We start from the raw sequence: 22,654 nt of genomic DNA on the forward strand, positions 1-22,654 counted from the left end.
CTATGTGCTCACTAGTGGATGAAAAACTAAGCAAAGACACAACATATGGATGCATGACTACATGCAGATCCTACATTGTTGGGGGCAATTAACTTACACTTTATAATCCACTTAGTTAGCGGTATAGAAATGTACTTACTATTGCTATTGCTAACATACTAAACTGGAATTGGATTGTCCAAATGCAGGCAGTGTCTCTTACAGAGATTAAAGAATATTCACAAATTTTCTTGTTTTTAAGAAAATTGAGATGCTCAACCACCCTCCAGTGCTTTAGGTGGGTGGGGTAGGGGTGGTGAGTTTAATCTGGAAAAAAATCATCAAAAAACTGCAGAAGAAAATTTTGAAATGTGTCATTTTCATATGTAAAGACTGAATAGGGAAAGATTTATATTCCTAGCCTCTTGTAACCTACCTTGAAAATGTCAGCCATTTTCCGCTGCTGAGGTAAGGAACAGTGGTTCTCAATAGATATGATGATTGGCATGTCTGAGGTGATAAAGGCACTACGATCAATAGCTTCAACAACTTCCTGGAAAATTAACCAGAATTACAGTATAACATTCAGAACAGTTTTTTTTTTACTCCATAGACTATTAAAGGAAATCTACCTTTAGCATGCTTAGTCCAGACAAAAGGAGGAAATACTCCAATAGGTGTAGTGAGACCTTGCTGCTCAAGCCCTATAATCTGCTGCTAACTAGATATGGCACAACATCCCATTTGATGACCCACCATGGAATAATGAGACCAGGCACAAGACATTGGGTTAAACAGAGGCCTCTTTATTGACCTAATTAATGACATTTACAATCCTGGAAGACCACAAGATGCAGGCTCAGCTGGGGCTAGGTGTCTTCCCCTTACTATCCCCCAGCTTTTCCTGACCCAAGGTGCAGTCCATTTTTCTGAGTTGCTCCATGGCCAGTCATCTGCTGGAAGGCAGACCAAGGCGCTGCCACCTAAGCCATATAACTTCAGGAGTGGGAACAAAGCCCCAGATCCACTTTGTGGGCAGAGTCCTTCCTCATCTCCAGGACATGGAACCCTAGCAAGGTGGTTCTGGAGCTCTACCCTACACCCAAAGGGAATGCCATGGTGTCCCCTGAAACTCTTCCCTTCTCCCCCACTAGCTGCCATAGACATCAGAAGAGAGACAGGAATTTATCAATATCTGGATAACATCTGATTTAGGTCACCCTAATGTGTTGTATATGAGACTGCCATTGAAGACTGATTGAAAAATTCACTTGGTACAAATCTGCTTAGTATAAAAAAGAGCAGCTAGATTACTAACTGACAGTAGTTGTATAGCTTATATCTCATCAATCTGGAAACAAACTGCACTTCCATTGGATCCATTTACTACCTAACTTCAGAATGCAGCATTTTCTTTTAAGATTGGGACCAAGACAGCTTAAAGATTACTTCTCCAGCATATGCCTATCTGCATATTAACATCATTCTCAAAGGCAATTCTCTCTATGTGTTCCCACACCATCCAATCACCACTGAGAGGAACTCTTTGATTGCTTTCCTCAGAGAGACTCATCCAGACCCAAATCTGGTATTGTTTCAGTGACTGCTGACAATATTTCTAATTGACAATGGTTTTATATTTTGTGAATTTTTGTGCACTGTTCACTTTTTTATTGTTTCAGAGTAACAGTGCTATGGCATTGTTGTTTCTTAATGATTTTATGCTAATATTGTAGTATAATATTACAGGTTGAGTCTCCCTTATCTGAAATGCTTGGGACCAGAACAGTTTGGATTTTGGAGTTTTTCAGATTTTGGAATATTTGTATATACATAATGAGGTATCTTGGAGATGGGACCCATTTCTAACCATGAAATTCATTTATGTGTCATATACACCTTACACACATAGTAATTTTATACATGATATTTTTAAAAAAATTGTGCATGAAACAAAGTTTGTGTATACTGAACCAGAGATTGTCACTATCTCTGCTAGTCATGTGGACACTTTGGATTTGAATCATTTCAGAATTCTGGATAAGGCAGATTCAATCTGTATAATATTATACCTTATGTTTTTAATTAGTATCAGCTGTTTTAAAAGTCTTTTGACTTAAGTGTGCTAGGAAGTCCTATTAATTGATAAATGGTATGATTATTAATAGCTTACATTTTTTTTTTACTGAAGAAGATTTTATTAGAAAAATGCCACATACCTTAAAAGGAATTTTAGTAGTAAGAGTATGCCCATGATAAATTACTGGCATTCCATCATCACCATCCCAGCAGTCTAGTTCAACACTCCTACACCCTTGCAACAGAACCTGAAACAAAGAACAAGACAGTACAGCATTTCCTCCATAGATGTTGTAAATATGGGAGGATTTTACAAGATGGAAGATAACGCATCTGGACTCCCTGTAAAATTCTGTGAATGAGGAAGGGAGATTAGATGATAAAAACCTTGAACTACCTTGGATACAATCTGAGGTTTGAAGTTAGAAAGATTTCAGTTAGCATAATGTAACTGTCCTGCAAAAAGGTAGAATATATGCAAGATGCCAGATTATAGGCACATTGCAATTAACAAACCCTCTGACAAAGAAGCTCCTTTTTACGAAGTCTTTTGTTTACCTGCCTGCCCCCCCCCCCTTTTTCCATCCTTGTCCTCTGTCTACCTGGAAAAAATTTTTTAGTAGCTTTGGCACTGGGTAGATGGTGAAACAGCATTAGAAAAAAACAGGCATTTTGTGTCAGTTTACAGTAGCATGTCTGCAGTAAACAATGCAATAAAGCTTGATCTCACTCTAGTCTTACTCTAGATGCTCTTGCTGTAGCTGTGTGCCTATAAGAGGCAAGGCATAGCTGCCTCAAAAATCCCTTACTGAGCATGGATGAAAAGCAAAATAGAGAGAAGAGGCAATAAAGCAGATGAGCCTGCCTCACAAGCTCTCTGCATAGATCTCAAAGTCTGTAATAGATCTAGTGCAAACTTTTCTGCTAAAGAAGTAGTGCCTAGGAACACAAAGAAGCAAACACTTCTTTGCAACCATTTGTATCACACAGGTACATCTGTCAGAAGCCGCCACTTTTTAAGTGTACAGTGAATGAGAAAGGAAATAAATATTTCATTCACTGTTAATGTGATATGACTTAAATTTTCCATGAACAGGAAGTCTGATGCTTCTGTAAACACTTTTAAACATGATGCAACTTGCATAATACACAAAATATAAAACTAAACTTCTGGAAAGCAGCACTTGTGACTGGGTCACTATTTGGAAAGAATTCCTAAAATGTTATATAATATTCCTAGAAGCAACACTCTTCTGAGTAATAATTTTTCTACAAAGCCATCATCTTTTCAGCACAACTTGATTATTCTGAATGGTGCTTTGACATTCAAATGAACTAAAATATTAGCTCAAGCTTTCCTGTGGGAAAGTCTAATTTTAGTAGGTTAGATCAGACTGGCTAGTGTCTCAGTGCCATGACTCTCAGATGAAACCATTTTCCTCCTTTAGAACAAAGCTCAAATATATAATTATTTTTTTAAAAAAGCATCTGAGCACAACTGTGCACACAAGCCATTTTCCCACAGTTCTTGTTTTCCTATGTTTTACAAGCAAGTACTCGGAACATTTGCATTTAGAAAGAAGGAAAGGGTCGTGTCTCTTTGACTTTCCAAATAAACAAACAAATCCCTGCAGGAGAAAAAGGGGCAGATGACTGAAGTGATATTATACCTGGCTGTAAAGTTCCACTGACGATTCTCCTTTAAGCTGGTGTCCTGTGAGATACGTATTGTGTGAGGACTCGATGTAATAATATGAAAGTGGGAATAGCAAGTCATCTACATTTTCTTGTGACTCGTTGTTCATTGATGCAAAATTATCTTTATCCATCAGAAACCTAGAGATAGCAGAAATGAAAAGTTAATAGAAGACCTACAAAACAGATTGAATGGATCTCAAGGTGATCTACAGGTTATTACCGTGCAAATCCTTCAAATGACATTAGTCCCTGCTGGCACATGTTGATGCTGGGCTCAAATTTCTGAAAAAAGCAGGAGAGTATTTATAAATAAATGAAAATAAACATGCATAGAAATGGATTTTTCACTTATTTTTACAATATAATTTATATTTAGGTTCAGCTTGTACATTACTAGAAACAGAACTAGACATATGGTAAATTCTCATCTTCAAATGCATGTTGTGCCCAATATCAGCCCCACCCCTAATCAACAAAACAAGAGCTATAGAAAATGTCAATTGGAAAAGTACCAAATGAGAGAGAACACTGAAACTTTATCTCATCTGCTCATTTTTCACTACTGCAGTCTCTCCACCTCTGTCTCACTTTTATTCCTGATCTCAAAGCCAGGTTGGAAGAAAATCAAGAGCATGGAGGGATGGGGTTGAAAATTGGAAATAAACAAAGGTTTGAACACTTTTCTCCTGCTTACCAAATTTAAGCTGCTCAGCATAACAAACACCTGCCTAATTCTACCATGAACATGGTTTCAATTATTTCCTTACATAATGTGGCTATATAATCTGAATGGCATTAGTATTTAGATCCTTAACCTGAAAGGAAGTACAAACCTCCTCTGTGATGACACAGGAATAATAAGACATGAATGGTCAAAACACAACCCATGGGTACATGCAGCCTCAAAGGTGGCTTCTGTGGCCCCTTAACATCCACCCCACCTGTTTTAGATGATGAAATTTGTTGCCGCTAGATGGCCATGAGTACCCTAAGACTATAGAAACACTGTTGGACATATTGCTCTGTATTTAGGCATTTTTACCACCTTTACCTCTTATAGTTCTCTAGAGGCTATCCTTCAGCCTCCCCTCCCCCCCAAAAAAGTAGTCACTTTCAATTTTTATAAAGCCTTATTTAGGTCAAAGGAGGGCCTGTACACGTCTAAAAAAAAAAATCAAATGTACCACAAAATGTAGCAAAATGGCCAAAAAATACCTTCCAGAAGACTATGACAGGGTAGATCATGGCTAGTGGAACAAAAATAAATAATAAATCATTTCCAGTCCTCAAAATTTTTATGGTTATGTAAAAGTTGTTCTATATCCTAATATAGAACAGCAGGGAGGACAACACTTGGGCATTGTCCACTTCTGTTGTGTGAGGCAAGTAGAGCTGACCTTTCCAACTTCAGAGTATGAGAATGCTGATTTGATGGGATATGTGTGATTCTGTACTTACTGGTAGCACTAGAGGTTGATGAGACTGGACCTTTGCTGTTGCTCAAAGACAAGAAAATGGCTGGCTGCATGACTATATGCTTGGCACCTCAAAGGGACAGCAGTAAACAAAGGAGTAACTTACACTGCTTCTGACATTTTCCAGCCTGGCACAAAGCACGGTCCCTCCTCTCCCAGTCAACATAGTTCTTTTCATATTACAAAAGTCTTGGAGACTGGCCAGGTAACTCTCCCACTTCCCAGTAAATGTTCAGCATGTTCAAAACCTCTCTGTGTTTGAGATATGGACAGCATTTGGCCATTTTACTCCATAGCTTGCCCTTTCTAAGGACAAAGTACAATGGTCCTTGTTATCCACTGGGGTTTGGTGGATAACAAAATCTATGGATGCTCAAGTCCCATTAAATACAATGGCATGGCAAAATAGTGTCCCTTATGTAAAATGGCAAAATCAAGGTTTGCTATTTGGAATTTATACCTTGTAAAAATTATTTGCAAGCTGTGGATGCTTGAATCTATGGATAAGGAGGGTTGACTCTACATTGGAGCAGAACAGAAGATCTCTCTACCCACTGGGCTTTAGAGACAGTCTGCAGTAGTGCAGAGACCCATACTCTGATTCTAACCTTTGTAGGGTTCTGACAAAAAGTAAGAGTTCATACTCCTTTCAACAATGTCCTACAGGAAGTGTCAGGGCCACCCCAAATTACTTTAGTGGCTGAGGCATGGCACTCTATCCCAAATCCACATAGAGGAGCAAAATGGACTAGTAAATCTTTTTGTAAGCTGTATACAGTATAAGAAAATCTTGCTTCAGCACTAACAGGGGGGCAGTTTTGTAATCTCCACTATTCCTGAAATCAGATGGCTATATTTTACAGGCTGCAGGACTGGCTGTGTTGAACAAACTGTTCTGTCTTCCAAAAGAAAGGAATGGCTAAGAACAGGACTGTTTGGGGACTCCTACTGCTTTCCTCTAGCACCTACCATCTGATATGTTTTTCTTCACTCTAACAGTAGGATCAGTTCTGGGAAGTAAGGAATCTTGGCACTTACAAGTTCTCCACAGTGCAGAGATGCTGGGGATTGTTGAAAGCATTTAAAGATGTAAAGGTAAATGTTTTTCCTTTACACAAATGTCTAGTTGTAACTGACTGTCGAGGACAGTGCTCATCTCCGTTACTAAGCCAGTCATCCAAAGGCGACTCTGATGGTCATGTGGCCAAGTGTGACTGCACCGAACATTGTTACCTTCCCACCAAAGCAGTACCTATTTATCTACTTGCTTTTGCATGCTTTCAAACTGCTAGGTTGGCAGGAACTAGAACTAGTGATGGGAGCTCACCCCATCATGTGGCACTTGGGCCTCAAACTGCCGACCTTCTGACCTTACAATTGTCAGAGTTGTCGCCTTAACCATTAAGCCACTGCAGATATAGGATCAGTTTATTCTTGGCAATTAGAGGGCTTTTTAATGGATTGGAGCTGCAATGGATTAAAATGTGCCTTTGAAGTAATTTTAAATAAACTTGTGTAATTGTGTTTACTTTAAATATGTACATTTTAATTGTGTATGATTTAAACTGTACCTACTTTTAACTCTATCTGTTTGGATCTTGTTGTGAGCCGCCTGAGTTTCAGTTCTTGGAGAAGAGATGGGAATACATGTCAAATAAAAAGAAAGGGAGGGAGGGAATTGAAGGAAAAGGTAAATGCAGAGATGGTGAGGATGAGTTGGACATCTGGAACAAGATAAGAGAAACCCTGTGCTGTTCTCATTCTCTGGAACATGTGGAGAATTCAGCAGAATGGCAGACAGTGATAGAAAAAAAATTCCATGAAAGACATGTTACCAACAAAGCTGCAGTCTGCAATGCACAGACCTTAGGGGAAAAGTAAATGTATTCTCAGGTTTATTTTCAGTTTATCCACAGAAGTGCTGAGGACCTGCAAAGATTCTGGGTGGTATAATCAACCAGTTTATGGAGATATGTGGTTTCTGAGGTAGACACACAGACATTCCGTAACACAGAAGTTGACACAAAACGGATTTACTGAAGGGAGAAAGCTTGGGAAGCACTACCAGAGAAGACCTAGATGGCCTCTCAGTTTCCTTCTAGCACATTAACTGAAGGTGTAACATCTACAAAAACTTTGAAATTGGCATGAGCTAACATTAGGAGAGGTCATCTGTTCTTCCTTCTCCAAGTTGTTGACTGTTTATGCCTGAATCAATGATGAGTCACAAATCAGTGAACAGATATGCTTACTACTGGAATTAACATCACTGTTGCTGCAATGCCATAATTTAAACATGACAGCAGTTACTGGTAAAGTAACAGCACAACACTGCTTGCAGTTTCAATATCCAGAGTATGACTACTCAAGGCTACTGTGGAGAGACTAATGAAGTAAGAAAAAACTCAAAACAAAATAACCAAACAGTAAAAACATATGGACTATATTCTAATAGTTTTGCACCACAAACCTGAATAATACTGAGGAGTTCATCGTATGTATAGTGTTCTCCTTGGCAGTTTACTAAGAAGTCATTGAGTTGTTGGATGCCCACTCCAAATATTCCCAGAGATGTACTCTCTACTCCAGTGCCATTTGTTACAATGCTGGCAGCAGCAATAGCATCAGATATTTGTCGCTGGTTGTCTGATAGCTGCTGCCTGTTTTTAATGAACAAGCCCAAATCTGATATATTCCTTGTTAGTAAATCTAAAAGAGAAAAATATGAACAGCAATGCTTGACAGCAGCTTCAAGGTACGTTTAAATCATAAATGTCAAAGTTATCTGATGGAACCCCATTTCTCAAATAAATAGGAAAGCATTAATTCTATCTTCATTATTCTTGGTGCAATCTTGACTGGTAAATATGGACAAGGGCCAGCTGAGTTAACACTAGGCCAGCTGAAGCTATGTTTAAATCCAAACATCTTCCAGCCTAGGGGTGTTGGAAATCACTTTGGTCTCCCTGTTAGTGGACTAACTTCGTGCCAGCATAACAGTTGTGTCTGTTGCCAGGAAGAGGTTTAGGTCTGGCATAACACAGTTTTTCCTCACCCTGCCCCTTTTCCACACACCCCTTTTTTGACTCTTCTGCCAGCTGATCTGGGGCAGCAAATTAGTCATGCTCGCAGATTCTTCTGCCAGCTAGTTTCTGAGATGAGTCAGCAGAAGGAAATGGGCAGAGGTCCAGTTTAGATTGCATAAGATGGTCCCATCTGCTCCTATCACTCTACATCAGGGGTGGACAACTGTGATGGAGATGTCGGGAGCATCTGTAACGACTCGGGAATGCACCTTTTTAATTAAAAAAATAAATCCTGACCTTTATAGAGTAATTAATTTTAAGCCAGGACTGGAGTGAGGTGTACGGAGAGGATAGATTCTATGATAGAAGCATTTGAGAGGGAGCAAATTTTAAGTTTGGACCAGAGTGAATGAAAGGAGAGGGTGGAAACATTTGCAAGGGAGAAGATTTTAAACCAAGACTAGAGTGACTGAAGAAGGAGGATAGAAGGGGGAATAAAGAGGGCGATGGAAAAGGATGGAAGGAAAGTGTGGGAGCATTTGTGAAGAGATTCTAAGCCAGTACTGAAGTAAAGTGAATGGAAGCGGGGGGGGGGGGGGGGGGGATTTTAAGCGGGGACTGGGACTGGGACTGGGACTAGGACTGGTGGTGAATGGAAGGAATGGATGGGAGTATTTGTCCAAAATTTGGTTGCTGTAGCAAGTATTGGCTTGTCTGTGCCAAGGAGTGGCAAGCATTATTAGTTTAAAGTACTGAGTGTCTCTCCAGTTTGCAGGGGTGCTCCAGAGGCTTCAAGGGCTGCACTTCAGGGTCTGGCAGGCCACACGGCACTCTATCTAACCCTGCTCTACATCAAGCAAATCTTTGAGTTAGGATTGCTCTGTAAGAAGGGAAAATTCACCTCATTCTTTTTAGAAATTATTACTAAGATAGAACGTTTACTCAAGCCTCAGCCAAGAAAATAATACATAAAAACACAGACCTGCTAACCTTTGAACAGGCCCTATTTACTTGATATTGCTTAAATTTCCAAAAATGGATTAATGAAACACATGTAACAGGGGCAGTTGTTATCATGTTGTGGAATCTACTATTTAAGTAAGCTATGGACATTTCCTAGTAAAACCAAAATACAACAGTATACTTTGGTATCCAGCACCAGAGGAATTCACACTTCCTTCCCACTACAGCTCACCATGGGCCAAAATCCTGACTTAAAAGGCTTCCCAGCACCAAGGCCATGTTTTTTGGGTCCAAGGGTATGTATGTATGAAAGGGGATGGATGGGTGGGTTGCTGATTCTCACAGAAGCAGCAGGATTACAGGAGTGTACTATTCCAACCTATTTTTTACTATTCCATCCTACCACATTTAAAAAAAAACTAGTTTCTTAAAATAATTCACAGTATAATTTACAGTAATTTTTAAAGCACATTGCACAAAGAACTATATTTCTATCAATTTAGGAGGCTTTTTTTTGGAGGTTGCAATCCCATGTTAAATCACATATAATTAAGTTTTGCTGACTTAAGTGAACACTGTGTGTAGGACAGCTTATTGTAAATTATTTATACTGTTATTTTTAAATTTTGCAAAGTGCCTCATAAAATTTTTACTCCTAACAATAAAGAGTAAATGGCTCAGCAAGATGAGCCATTGTTCTCATCTTACAGGAGGTAACATCAATGAGAGAGACACAGAACAAGACATAGTTAGTTAGACCACAGTTAGCTGTGAAATTTGAATCCTGCACATATGTTTTATTGCTAGTCTGAACTACAGTAAACCTAGGACTAGTAACTGGATTCAGGCCTTGGGATCTGACATTCAAATCCAACATACTATTAATTAGAACTTTGTTGTTGTGTGGCTCCAAGTCTTTTTTGACTGATGGCGATCCTCTAAGGTGAACCTATCATAGGGGGTTCTTGGCAAGTTTCTTCAGAAGGGGATTATCATTGCCTTCCTCTGAGGCTGAGACAATGTGCCTTGTGCAAGGTCACCAAGTGGATTTTTATGCTCCAGCAGGGATTTGAACCCTGGTCTTCAGAGTCACAGTCTAACACTCAAATCACTAACCAATCTGGCTCACAGTATATTAATTTATCTTACCTAAATCAGGTTGAAGTCCATTCATGTTCTCATCAATCTTCAGAGAGGTGTACAGAGGAGCAGAATCAGAACCCAAACGGTTGCAAGGTACAGCATAAACATCAAAAAGATCCTTCAAATCTTTGCGGCTACGAACACTAGGATATATTAACCATTTTCATCAGATACCATTATCAAAATATAGTTTTTTAAAAAGCAAAAACTAAGGCTAAGTATCAGTAAAACAGATGTTACCTGAAAGATTTGAAGAGCTCGACAAATTCAACAAAACTCATGTTGCTATCAGAAACCATGCAAGTTTGGAAGCCCTTCAATCCCCCTTTAACTCTTCCATGCCAGCTACTGCTGCTCCATGTGCTAAAAGAAAAGGAGATTAATGGAATTGGTATCCTGTTTAAGTACTGCAACTGTTTTTTTAACTGGTACAATATTTTAAGTAATTTATAAAATAACTTTTTGTTCTATATTTCTTCTCAAAGACCACTTCTGATCACCAGCTTATATAAGAGGAATTAATTAGTTTTCATAGTGTAATATTTCAAGACACTTCCAATGGTTGCATGTTCCTGACACACAGAACTTCCTGTCCAAAGAAAACATGCACATGAAAAAGTACTTTTCCCCTGATATGCTAGCTTTTATAAATTCTATGATTCCTTCAGAAGAGGTTTTTATTGCTCTCACTTGTTCTACCTTATTCACAATTTTTTTGTGGTGGAGAAGGGTTGATACATTAATGTTTTCTGCTTTAAAACTTTTTACATTCTACCTCACTTCATCTGCCTTCACTTTCCAGAAGAGATGCACAAGATAGCACTAACAACCCTCTGCATAAAAGCATCCTTAGACTTCAGACCTTAGACTCCCATCATTTTGCCTATGTATCAACAGCATTTAGCACAAGGAGTCTTACTACACTGTTAACTAATGATCCTTGTGATATAGCCCTTTAATAGCAAAATATTTCCATAGTGAAGCAATGCTTATGCGACTGAAAGGAAAAGAAATTGTCCAATAAATTTCCTTTCATATACAAGTTTTAAAACAAACACTAGTTGCTTTCTAGGTGGTACTGTTTGCTTGTGAAAATCATACTGGACCTATTTTGGGAGAAACTGTTGTAACACTGGCATCCTAGACTTGGCAGGCTGAATGAAGCCTAGCTAACTTAGATGCATTGTGTTTTTATTGAAAGAAAGTTTGTCTCACTTACCAAAGTTGGTTTCATCTTGCATTTTGTTCTTATTCACAATAATAATGACCACAAACCCAAGGTCTTGAATATACACACCCAAGTCTAATAGGCAGGTAAAACTAATCAAATTTTTGCACATACACATACATGGATTACCAAGAAAATGAGTCTATTTGACTTGCAAGCTGATAACAGTGAGCCACTTTAGATCTAGTGATGGGAAAGACTGTTAAGAAATTCAAATGCATCTGTAGATTTTGTACACCCTGATCTTAGTTTCATAGCAATCACACATAATGGGCTAAGCAATAGTTTTATACTTAATCTCACTGTTTCAGTTCCAAAATGTGTGCACAATTATCTTGTCTCCTCACCTAGATTGACCCTTTATTGATGATGACATCACAGGAGAAGATACTGGCCTGACAGGTGAAGAGACACCAGATGTTCCATTAGATGACACTGAGGTAGTCAGAGACTGTGTTCTCCTGGAAGGCAGAGTGTTGGTACTCGAAAAAGTAACCAGAAGAGATGGTTCTAAGGAAAAGGTAAATCTGTATCATTACCTTTGTAAGTAAATAACATTTCATCCAATTTGATAAGTCTTATTTGAACAAAAATCAGCAGCTAATAGAAAACCAAAGTGAAGACCTTTGAATTTCTATTCTTGGTTTTACTAGCAGGAAGGTTTCCAAATGTAGCCACTGACTGTATTCACAACATATAAAACCATAATTTGGGCTGAAATGTATAAGTCACAACAAGTCTTAGGTTTATTTATTCATCTTTTTTTCCCATGTTCAGAAGTAGGATCCAAGAAAGGGTATGCTTCCACTTGTTATTAATAGGGGTTTGATGTACAGTCTAGGCACAGAATTTTGGTGAGTACTAACTGTGGTCCTTTCCAAGTTGTCAATTTCAGAATTCAGGTTTTGCAAATTCACATACCAGAAAACACAAGCCACCTCTAATGAATACTAAGATCAAGAGCTTCCTCCTGGACAGATGAGAGGAGGAGAGGACAGGGGAGACCATGCCATAGTTAAGAGTGACAAATAAGTGCAGCCACTACAAACTAGTTGACTAAAAAAGCATTTTAATGTAAGTTTTTTTGTGACAAACAATGTATAATGGGAAATAACAATTCAGCCAAATATAGCCACGACTCTCCAGGTAGTGTGGGGTCACACGGAATATACTGCATTAATATTTGTTCTAAATTGCTCTTGCTGGTTTGGACCTATGGCTGCCAAAATGGTGAAAAATCTACAATGAGAGACAATTTCCTTATGGCTTTACAACATTCTATTTGTTCACGGCGGCTACTTGAAAGTGATATTTGACCCTTCCGTTGTTCCAGTTTATCAGGGAGTCTTCCTTAATCTTTTATTATCCCACTTTTTCAGGTGTTTTTTAAAATGTCCTTGTTTCTCTGTCCTACCACTGCAAACTTTACTTCAGTGGCTGCAAACTGAGTCCAATAAGCAAAAAACAAAAACAAAAACAAAAAAACACATTCAATTAACTTAGTATGGGAAGAGGAAAGGAGAGGGTAGAATCTTGCCCTTCTTTTTAGGCTCAGACAAAAACAAACTACTGCAGCTCGCCTAGCTTATGCATTCTTTCTCATTAATGATTTTGGCAATCATGACTACCCGTTGTTTGCCCACACATGCCCAGTTAGAGGGTATTCATTCGTGTGTCACATATTACTGGCAAGGTTGCTCAAAACATTATTTTCAAGCAGTCTCTATCATGCCATGTGGGTTCAACCAAGCCTGAGCATAAGCATTTTCCTAGAGAAAATGCATTTTCAATTATTGTGTAGGCAAGCATTTATTTTAGTTTAGTTTATCACTATTTAGGCTTCCAAAAATATTTTAACTAAAAGTCACTCTCTTCCAACAGAAAATTACATTCAGGTCAGTTTAAAAAAAACACAGGGAACTTTTCCATGCATATTATTTTCCTTGTAGTCCACACTGTGCAATAAGCCACTCCTTAGCCCTGAAAGCAGCATGGGGCGAAAAAGGGGGGGGGGGGCAAGATTTGCATATCCCAGTGGATTGATTTTGTGTTAGGCCAAAACAGATAAAGACAAAGTACCTGCTTCCTCTTGCTCATCAATATCTTGAGGGTCTGAACCACTTCTGCTCCGATTTTCCTTAAAAGGTCTTGCTTTTCGAATAGCCATCTCATCGTCGGTGCCATCTCCACTTTCACCCTGAAAACAGTGACTTTCATAATAAACATCATACGAACAATACATAAATTATTGTTAGCAACTATTCTAAGGGACCAACCAGATTGTCATGAGAAAGCCAGTAATAAAACTTTCTTATGTTTTTATATAACCTTAGGGGAAGAAGACTCCCTTGGAATTTTCTTTTTTCCACAGGCAACCCTGTGGTTGAGACCTCTCCAAGACTCTCTATCCTCCACTGCTCTGCTTAAGTCCAGCAAATTCAAGCCTGTGACTTTTCTGTTTGAGTTCATTCATCTGGCATGTGGTCTCCCTCTCTTTCTACGGCCTTCTATCTATCCTAGCATTATTGTCTTTTCCAGTGATTCATGCCTTCTCGTGATGTGGCCAAAACATGACTGCCTCATGTTGACTTCCAGGGAGTGTTTGGGCTTTACTGGTTCTAGCTCCCATTTATTTGTCTTTTTTAGCCATCCACATATCCTCAGAATTCTCCAGCACAACATCTCAAATGAGCTTATTTTCTTCTTATCTGCCTTCTTCACTGTCCAGCTTTCACATCTCTACATGGCGATGGGGAATATGATGGCTTGGACAATTAGTGTTCAGAGTTATATCTTTGCTCTTTAGGATTTTATCAAGTTCTTTCATAGCTGCCCTTCCCAATCCTAGCCTTTTTCTAATTTCTTGACTGAAGTCTCCATTCTGATTAATGTTTGATCAAAGGTCTGTCAACTCTTTTCTTATTTCAATTTTCTCATTATCTAGGATAAATTCTTGTAGATTTTCCATGGTCACTACTTTAAAAATATTGTCTATAAAAGGTGTATTCAAAAATATGCCATTATTTTTACAAAATGTAACTTTGATGTAGCTGCAATAGTTATAAAATGTGATGAATACATTTTTTTCCTCATAGAAAGAACAATAAAATAGATCATGGGCTAGAAGCTAAGGAAGTAATGGAAATCTTTGGATCTAGTCTGACATAAACAATTGCAAAAACATTCAAAACGTTAATCTGAATTTTAGAACACTACATTTCAATCATGGCATTCCCTCCAGGCATTATAATCTGCTCAAAAGATGCATATTTGAACTCAAGATTCTCCCCATCCCCCATGAGTATCTCCACCCTTGTTTTTACCAGCCTCAAAACTTAATGTTCATTGGCATGTCTAGAAGTTTTCCTTGACTTGAATCTGCCTTCCAAATGAATGCCTTTTTTGGGAGTTAGGAAAAATGAAATTTTCTGGAGAGTCAAAAATACTCTGTGTGTGCTTCTGATGTATGATATTTCCCTTCCTCTGGGGTTCTATAATACAGACAAAGGCTCAACTCAGAAGTCAAAAATGCCACCCAGTGTGCTCTATTTCTAGTTTAATTTAAAACCCAGACAAAAACCTGTCTTTATTATGTGTGCATAAAAAACGACACTATTTCTAAATAAATGAAATGCAAATAATTGGCAGTTTAGCATTTCTATTTATAATAATTCTCTTTCTGAATGCAGTTAATTAAGCAGGAAACATATAACAAGCTTAACTCATGCAAGTCAATATTAAATAACATAATATCTTACTCTCATGAGCACTTTTTTCTTTTTCTTAGCTGTGCTGATTCCCAGAGTGTTGTTTCTTTGCACACCTGGTTTCTCCACACTTTTCATCAGGTTTCCTGGGCTTGTATTTCTCGTACTCCAGCGCCTCCCCCCAAACAATTCAACAGCTTGAGCCAAGGTTGGGCCTTCATATCGACCATCCTCCTAATAAAAGAGTCCTCAGCTTTATTAGGGTGAAAGAGATACAGATCACAGAAAGAATGAGAAGCTAATATGGACATGTGAGTAAGGAGTTTATCAAACGGGAGGAATTTCTCTTAAATTTGAATGAAAAGAAAGTGGGGCCAGAACGCATTCACTTAAAGTCGCTAGTTTAGTGCAATTACGTGAACGCGCATTGCGTTCGAACTGGCTTCCCACTGCCCGAAAATAGCATGCCATTGCCCGAATTTGCATGTGGCAGTCTATCACAAAATAACATGAAACCACATGATTGTATTCGGACTGACTTCCCATTGCCCGAATTTGCGTGTAGTGGGTTATCATGCAATAACGTTAAACCTCATGATTGTGTTCAGATTGCCATCGGATTATACTTCTAATTTCCCTTGTCTGATAAACTCCTAAATGTTCACAACTCCAATTGCAAACTCAGAATAAGAGCAAAGCCTAAATATCATTACACTCCAAGGAAGGAGTGTGAAGAACTCAAATTATTTATTGGAATTAAAGAGGCCTTTATGCTTATATAAAGTGATTATTAGGAGAAGGGAGCTTAGGTAACACCTGCTCTTTGTTTCACCTGTTTTGTATCTTTTTTTTGTCTGTGTGTTCAAGCTATTTGCATTTTCCTTACCTGTTGAGTTGTCTTGTCCTTTCTTCAAAAAGTTAATACTCTTTATTCCCTTTGCCTGAAATAATTAGGCATACAGCTCCTATCCCAACCTATGGTTGGGGGCTTCTCACCCCCAAATGAGAACCAGTTTTAGGAGCTTTTGTAATCAAGTATATATCAACTTCCTTTCTCTGTTTTCTTTCCTGTTCCAAATTTGATCTCCTGGAAAGCCTAACTTCTTCTTTACTTTACAGGAGCACCCTGCGTAATTAACCCTGTTTTCACCACAAGCTTGTGTTGCACCAGCCCTGGGGCACACTGCTTAATATAGATATCAAATATTCCTACAATACCCAATGTCTAAAGCCCAGCCAGCAGCAAGTTGGCATCTAGGTCAGAATATATTAAAAGTGGCCAGTCTGTGGGGAAATTAGAGTGGCAGGCTGAGGCAGCAATTTCCAAAATCTGTAGTGTAGATCTGCCATCCCAATTGTCCCCAATGTAGAATGCCCCATTCCCTTCCCCTTTATAGCTATATCTACCAGCTCTGACACAGCATGTGCAGTGAGTCACACACATAAACAAGAAACTAGAAAGCCAAGTTATATCCTCAAGAGGAAGGCAAGGGAAAAGAAAAAGGGAAGGTTAAAAAAATGGCACAATAGCACAGAAAAAAAGTTACTTCTCAGTCCTTGGATGGATGACCAGCCTAAGCCTGGGGAAGAATACTAAACAATGCAAATTATAGGATTGAAAGGTGGGTCAGACTGGTAGCTCATCCAAAAATCACACTAAAATCTGGATTAACCTGGATTGGCAGCTACTGCAAGCATTTTAGAAAATCATAAAGCCAGTGATGATGAGTACAAAAGAGATAGTAGTACAGGCTACAGATGGAGCCGTGTGGTACTTGCTTAGTTTGTGGGTAAACAAGAAGGGCTTTTTTTTACTTTACCTGGTAGAGGCTGACATACTGTTTTCGCAGCCACTGCAGTCTTTGATCAGGGAATTTCTTCATCTTCCTTGTAGCACTAATTAATTCCAGCAGTCCATCAAACAGCATTTTGGCTGTATATTTCGGAGCCACAAAGTGCAGCAACTTATTTTCAGTAGTTTGAAGTCCATATAATAGTGTAATACCATTCTCTTCAGGAGACATATTGCAAAGTTTATTCTGAATGCACACAGAATGCATATCAATGCCAGAATGCCCCATGTACACTGCCTTTGCTGAGAACAGGTCTAAGCAGCCCTCCACCAATCCATTTATTCCAGTATTGCCAAGAAATTGAAATTTCCCAAGTTCAGCTGTGCTACCAAGCATGCTTAGTTTCATTTTAGAACTTGCAGAGCAAGCAGTGGTAGGTTTCATCCATGTCAATGTACTATTGTCAGGTTGAAGCTGAAGGAAACACCGTGCTGAAAAATGTGTCTCTTGGTCATAATGTATGACTGTTGCACCTTGCAGCAGGAACTGATGGACATCAGCTCTGATTGACAGCACGTACCAGGGAATGAGTTCAATCCCATGGCTGAATGCTTGCTGCTGCTCTTCAGCTGCTGGTGTAGTCCATTCTCTGGACTGCTCAAATATATCGATTTCAGAATCTGATAGATCTCCAGTTATAAGCCTGTATGGAAACCAAGTTATGATACATGTTCCATCAGCATATATCTTCATACAATTTATTTCATCATACAGTTTTTCTGAGCAAACATACAATTAAATCTCTTTGCAAATGTGGCTTTTTAAAATTACCAGATGTTGCATGGCACTACAAATTGCAATTATTTCATTTAAATTGAGACTATGTTCACAGAGAAAATGTGTACCTAACAGGCTTTTTCAGAATCCAGCTGCCTATTGTACCCCACCTGCAAGAACTCCATATTCCAAATGAACACAAGAAACACTTTTAAGAACTCTATCTAGAAAGTACACTGAAACTCTAGCATCCTTCTATTTAATCAGCATGCATTAGGAAAAACTAAAGGTATACCCACACTGCAGAATTAAAGCAATTTGACACTACTTTAACTGCAATGATGCTATCCTACAATAACAGAATCCTGTAGTTTGGTGAGGCACCAGAGCTCTCTGACAGACCAGGCTAAATACCTCACCAAACCACAAATCCCAGGATTCCACAGGATGGAGCCATGACAGTAAAGTGGTATTAAACTGCTTTAATTTTGCAGTGTGGATACACCAAAATTTACTTTATATGAACTGCAGGATATTTTCTTACTCCAACAAAAATTTGATTATAGAGTTCTCCATATCCAAAGGATTTTTTATAAGTACAGAATCAAATGTGTTCCAACCAAATATCTTAGTCAGAAAACATGAGATGAGAATAAAAGTAAAAATCAGATCATATAAAAGAATGCATTTCTTGCTTTCTGAGATATCTCCTTATCCAGTGAATTTCCATGTCCCCTTTCAATAACAGAACCCAAGAATCATTTCTGTTCCGTTGTATCATGGTTTGCTGGAAAATAGCATGAGGCTTTTTAAAATACTAATATTTAAAATGACTTGGACACAAAAAAGTACACCAACAAGAAAAATAAATATAATTCAGGGTTTTTTTTGTTCCAAAATCTGTTTTTTAAAAAACAGGAAAAATACATATTGTAAGTACTTGAAACCTACACCTACTGTGTAGGTGACAATGCCATACCAGGACCTGAATTACAGGTATATTTCTGTGTATATTCTGCAAGAAAAATGCATCTGAGAAACTAAAATGTTTCATAGCAATGCATCAAGGTTAAGGGATGACTCTGTCAACATAACTGAGATAGTAGTACCTAAATGTTCAACCAGGAAGAACCCTTCCAAGGTTTCTCTATATTTAAAATCATTTATGGTGAATTAGTTTTTAAAAAATTGTACTAGTAAGGTTTGTGTATTCCTATTATATGGTCAGTTGAAACAACACTAAGATCCATCTCAAATATATCAGCAACCCTTCTGAATGGACTCATTTCCAACTTTCTTTCTACATCAGGCAGCAGTGCCTTAGCCTTCTTTTCTTTTCTTGCTCCCCCCCCCCCCCTTATGCAGTGATTTTAGCAGCTCTGCCTCAGAGAACTCCCAAAAATATTTTTCAAAGGGTTTGCCAATCCTCCCTCTCCATTGGGATTCTCATTTGCAACCACCATCTCTTTGAATTTTGACTTGAACCTGGCCACAGCAGCTTGGATGACAACCACAAATCTCACTAGTACAATTTTTAAAGACTAATTCACCATAAATGATTTTAAATAACTGAGGATTGAAGCATGCTTTCTTGGTGTGAGCTAACTCCAATATAATGTACATGAACTTATGAAAAAATAAAAAATGTTGGTTGGCATTACTAGATGTGGGACAGGATTCTACATAAACTGTTCACAAATCAGAAAATATCTGTAAGCCAGATGAGAAATAAGGAGAAAAATGGGTGATTTGGATAATGAATATAAAGCTCTATAGTGTTACATCTGTCAATAATCAAGTTCAAACATCAGACTTATGTAATGTACTGGTCTGAGCATTGGACTACGACTCTGGAGAGCAGGTTTCGACTCCCTGCCTGCCCATGGAAGCCCACACTGGGTGATCTTGGACAAATCACACACCCCAGAAAACACTATGATAGCTTCACCTAGGGTTGCCATAATCTGGAAACAGCCTGAAGACAAACAACAACAATTGTGGAAGTGGATATCCCAATGATAGCCCCTTCAGCTGCATGAAAATGTTACGCAGATGATAAGGGGACTCCAATGAATGGACTGAGCTATAATGAGGAGTGAGGAATTGGCAAAAATTTAGTAGCTCCAATGAAGCAAATGAAAAAAGATTTCCCTATCCCAGTGATGTTTCTGAATGTTGTCAGGCAGATATCTTTAGGACAATGACAAGCAAGATCTGACTTTTGGTTTTCAAACATATTGCCTATTCTGTGAGCTGCCTTGGGTCCCTTTTGGGGAGAAAGGCATCATAGAAATGAAACAAACAAATAAATACATAAATTTGCTTTCCCTTAATTTAAAAATGTAATATTTATATTAACTTATTTTAAGGAGAATGTTTGAAATTTAGTGTCTGAATGTATTAGATTTTTCAGTGGCAAACAAAAAGCATAATCTAGAATAAATTCTCTCTAAAAGAAAAGCTATACTAAAACAATGATATAGCAAAACACTTCTCAGATTCTGGGAGTAATGTGAAAGCACAAGAAAAGTGGTTAGACTGACTTGGCGTCAGAAGTTACTCAACAGCCCAGAAGAAATTGGTGCCAGATGATAATAATTCTATTAAAAACAGTTTTCACAGGAAGCAAAGATGACTTCATGGTCTATTAAACGAATAAGAACATTTAGAACAAAATGGGCATTAGTTTACTTGACATTTGTTTTAGTGGTTCAGTAAGACCTAGGACTGTTGTTGATATGCTTATTTAAAAAAAATTGTAGTACAGTAATGATGTACTTTGTCAACTAGTATTCTTTCCTCCACTCCAGCAGCCTCAATAATTCCTGAGGTCTAAGAACTCTTAAGGGCCAAACTACAAATTACACTGCCACACCACCAAAGATGGAGGAGTAGCTTTGCAATAGATTTGGAACAGGTGATAAATACTTTTTACCATTCCCCTGTCAGCTGTTCCTCCCCCAAACTTCTTAATTACTTTTTCTCCTTCTAGTGTCCAAGAACCAAGTATACCTTGCAAGCATGGATCCAGAACCCCGAGAGTGGAAGGACAAGTAGTTGGGGGATGCTCTTTCCAGTTAAAGTACCCTCTTCCCTTTCTCTGACACAAGGGAGTCTTGAAATGGACAATGGACTGTGCAGCTACACTACACTACACATGGTTGAATGGTTCAGTGTAGAGATGCCCACACCTGTGTCCTCAGATGCTGTTGGGCTTAAAATACTAGATGTCCCAGCTAGCATGGTCAAATTTGTAGTTCACAATGTGGGGACCAATGTTTGGATAGTACTGATTTAGATCTACTTACACCAGTAATGGGGAAATACTGTATCTACTTACACCAGGGATAGACCACTTGTGGGTGGTCCCTGAACTCCATTTTTGCAATCCCCAAAGTCCAATAGAAGTCCCCTGTTTTTAAAAAACAAACCACCTAATTTTTTTAATTCAAGATCATTTTCAGGTGATCCTTCACTCCCCAATAGCCCCAAATGCCAGAAAATTGCCCAGAAATGTATTTTTGCCTGTAGACACCCCTCAAGCCCCTAAAACCAGGCTAAAAATTGTGATAAGAAGTGTAGTGTAGCTGCATGGTCCATTGTCCCTTTAAGAGAAAATTGCTAATGGCTCTCATGCATTTGCTTACATGGTCTACAAGAAACCACATGGAGAAATCATCTTGAAGTTTGGGCTATGGTTTCATTGGTATGCCAGTTTCCATCTACATATTTAATGCTGTCTATTTTAGAATGCAAAGGGATCTTGTAGCAACTTTGAGATTAACTGAAAGAAGCTGGTAGCATGAGCTTTTGTAAACTTGAGCCTACCTCCTTGGATGCAGGTTTTTAAAAACATGTGTCTGACGAAGTAAGCTCAGGTCTATGAAAGCTCATGCTACCAACTCCTTTCAGTTAGTCTCAAAGGTGCTACAAGATCCCTACTGATTTTCCAGACTAACACAGCTATATCTTTCTACATTTCATCATATCTATACTGGTTTTTGTATGCTTTAATGATGATTTGCATGATTTTATTATTTTGCGTAAACTCCCTTGAGAGGATTTTATGGCCCTACAGGCAATACAGAAATGTGTTAAATAAATAAATAAATAAATAAATAGTGTGTAATAAACTATTTAATAGCTATATTTTGTATATTAACATTTAGTGTATGTTAGACAAAGGAAGCTTATTTCCTGTTCATGGAAGATAGTAAAACATCTGTACCAAATTACAATCATCTCATAAAATGAGGCTGAGAGGCAGTGTATGCTTCAGACAGAAGACACCTAGCTGTATTAGTCAAAAGACATTGTGCCCCCTATTATGTATTTTTCTCCCCAAGATATTTTTTTTTCTTCCAAGAAATAACATGAAATAGGCAGAAGGAAAATATAAGAAGATTACAAACAGGAATGTAAAATTCCATGTTTGAATTAAGTCAGCTGCAAGATTACAACCTTGGGCTAAATTCAATGTTATGTAAGAAGACTTCAACATGCTTACTGGGTGTTTTCATTCTTACCTACTGCATATATTCCCCATTACTGACCCCAAATCTTCTCCAGAGGGTCTCGCAACCCTCAAGAACAAATCTATGATAAATGGAGAGAGGAAATGATGGGAGGGAAATATTGATCCATCTATAGCATCTGTTCTGCTGTTAGCAAGGTGCCATCAGATACAATTCCTTGTCTGGAAGCACCCAATGATTTACTCATGACTACCCAGCAAATTCAATGATCAGGTTGTATGGTTAGGTCCACACTGCAATCCACAATATTT

General features: G+C 38.3%; 1 protein-coding gene across 3 annotated transcripts in view; it reads right to left on the bottom strand.

Annotated features, from left to right (window-relative positions):
- The window catches only part of PLCE1 (phospholipase C epsilon 1), a 196,888-nt gene that overhangs the window by 35,442 nt on the left and 138,792 nt on the right, over positions 1-22,654 (bottom strand). For all 3 annotated transcript variants that reach the window (XM_042456837.1, XM_042456836.1, XM_042456838.1), the window contains 11 exons: positions 17,119-17,794; positions 15,350-15,532; positions 13,671-13,788; positions 11,939-12,101; positions 10,604-10,726; positions 10,370-10,506; positions 7,702-7,940; positions 3,977-4,038; positions 3,729-3,894; positions 2,199-2,306; positions 416-532 (listed from right to left, as the gene is read on the bottom strand). In XM_042456837.1, coding sequence (XP_042312771.1) covers positions 416-532; positions 2,199-2,306; positions 3,729-3,894; positions 3,977-4,038; positions 7,702-7,940; positions 10,370-10,506; positions 10,604-10,726; positions 11,939-12,101; positions 13,671-13,788; positions 15,350-15,532; positions 17,119-17,794 — 2,092 coding nt within the window. The remainder of the gene's footprint in view (positions 1-415; positions 533-2,198; positions 2,307-3,728; positions 3,895-3,976; positions 4,039-7,701; positions 7,941-10,369; positions 10,507-10,603; positions 10,727-11,938; positions 12,102-13,670; positions 13,789-15,349; positions 15,533-17,118; positions 17,795-22,654) is intronic.

Source organism: Sceloporus undulatus, chromosome 3 (assembly GCF_019175285.1).
Source record: "Sceloporus undulatus isolate JIND9_A2432 ecotype Alabama chromosome 3, SceUnd_v1.1, whole genome shotgun sequence".
NCBI lineage: Eukaryota > Metazoa > Chordata > Lepidosauria > Squamata > Phrynosomatidae > Sceloporus > Sceloporus undulatus.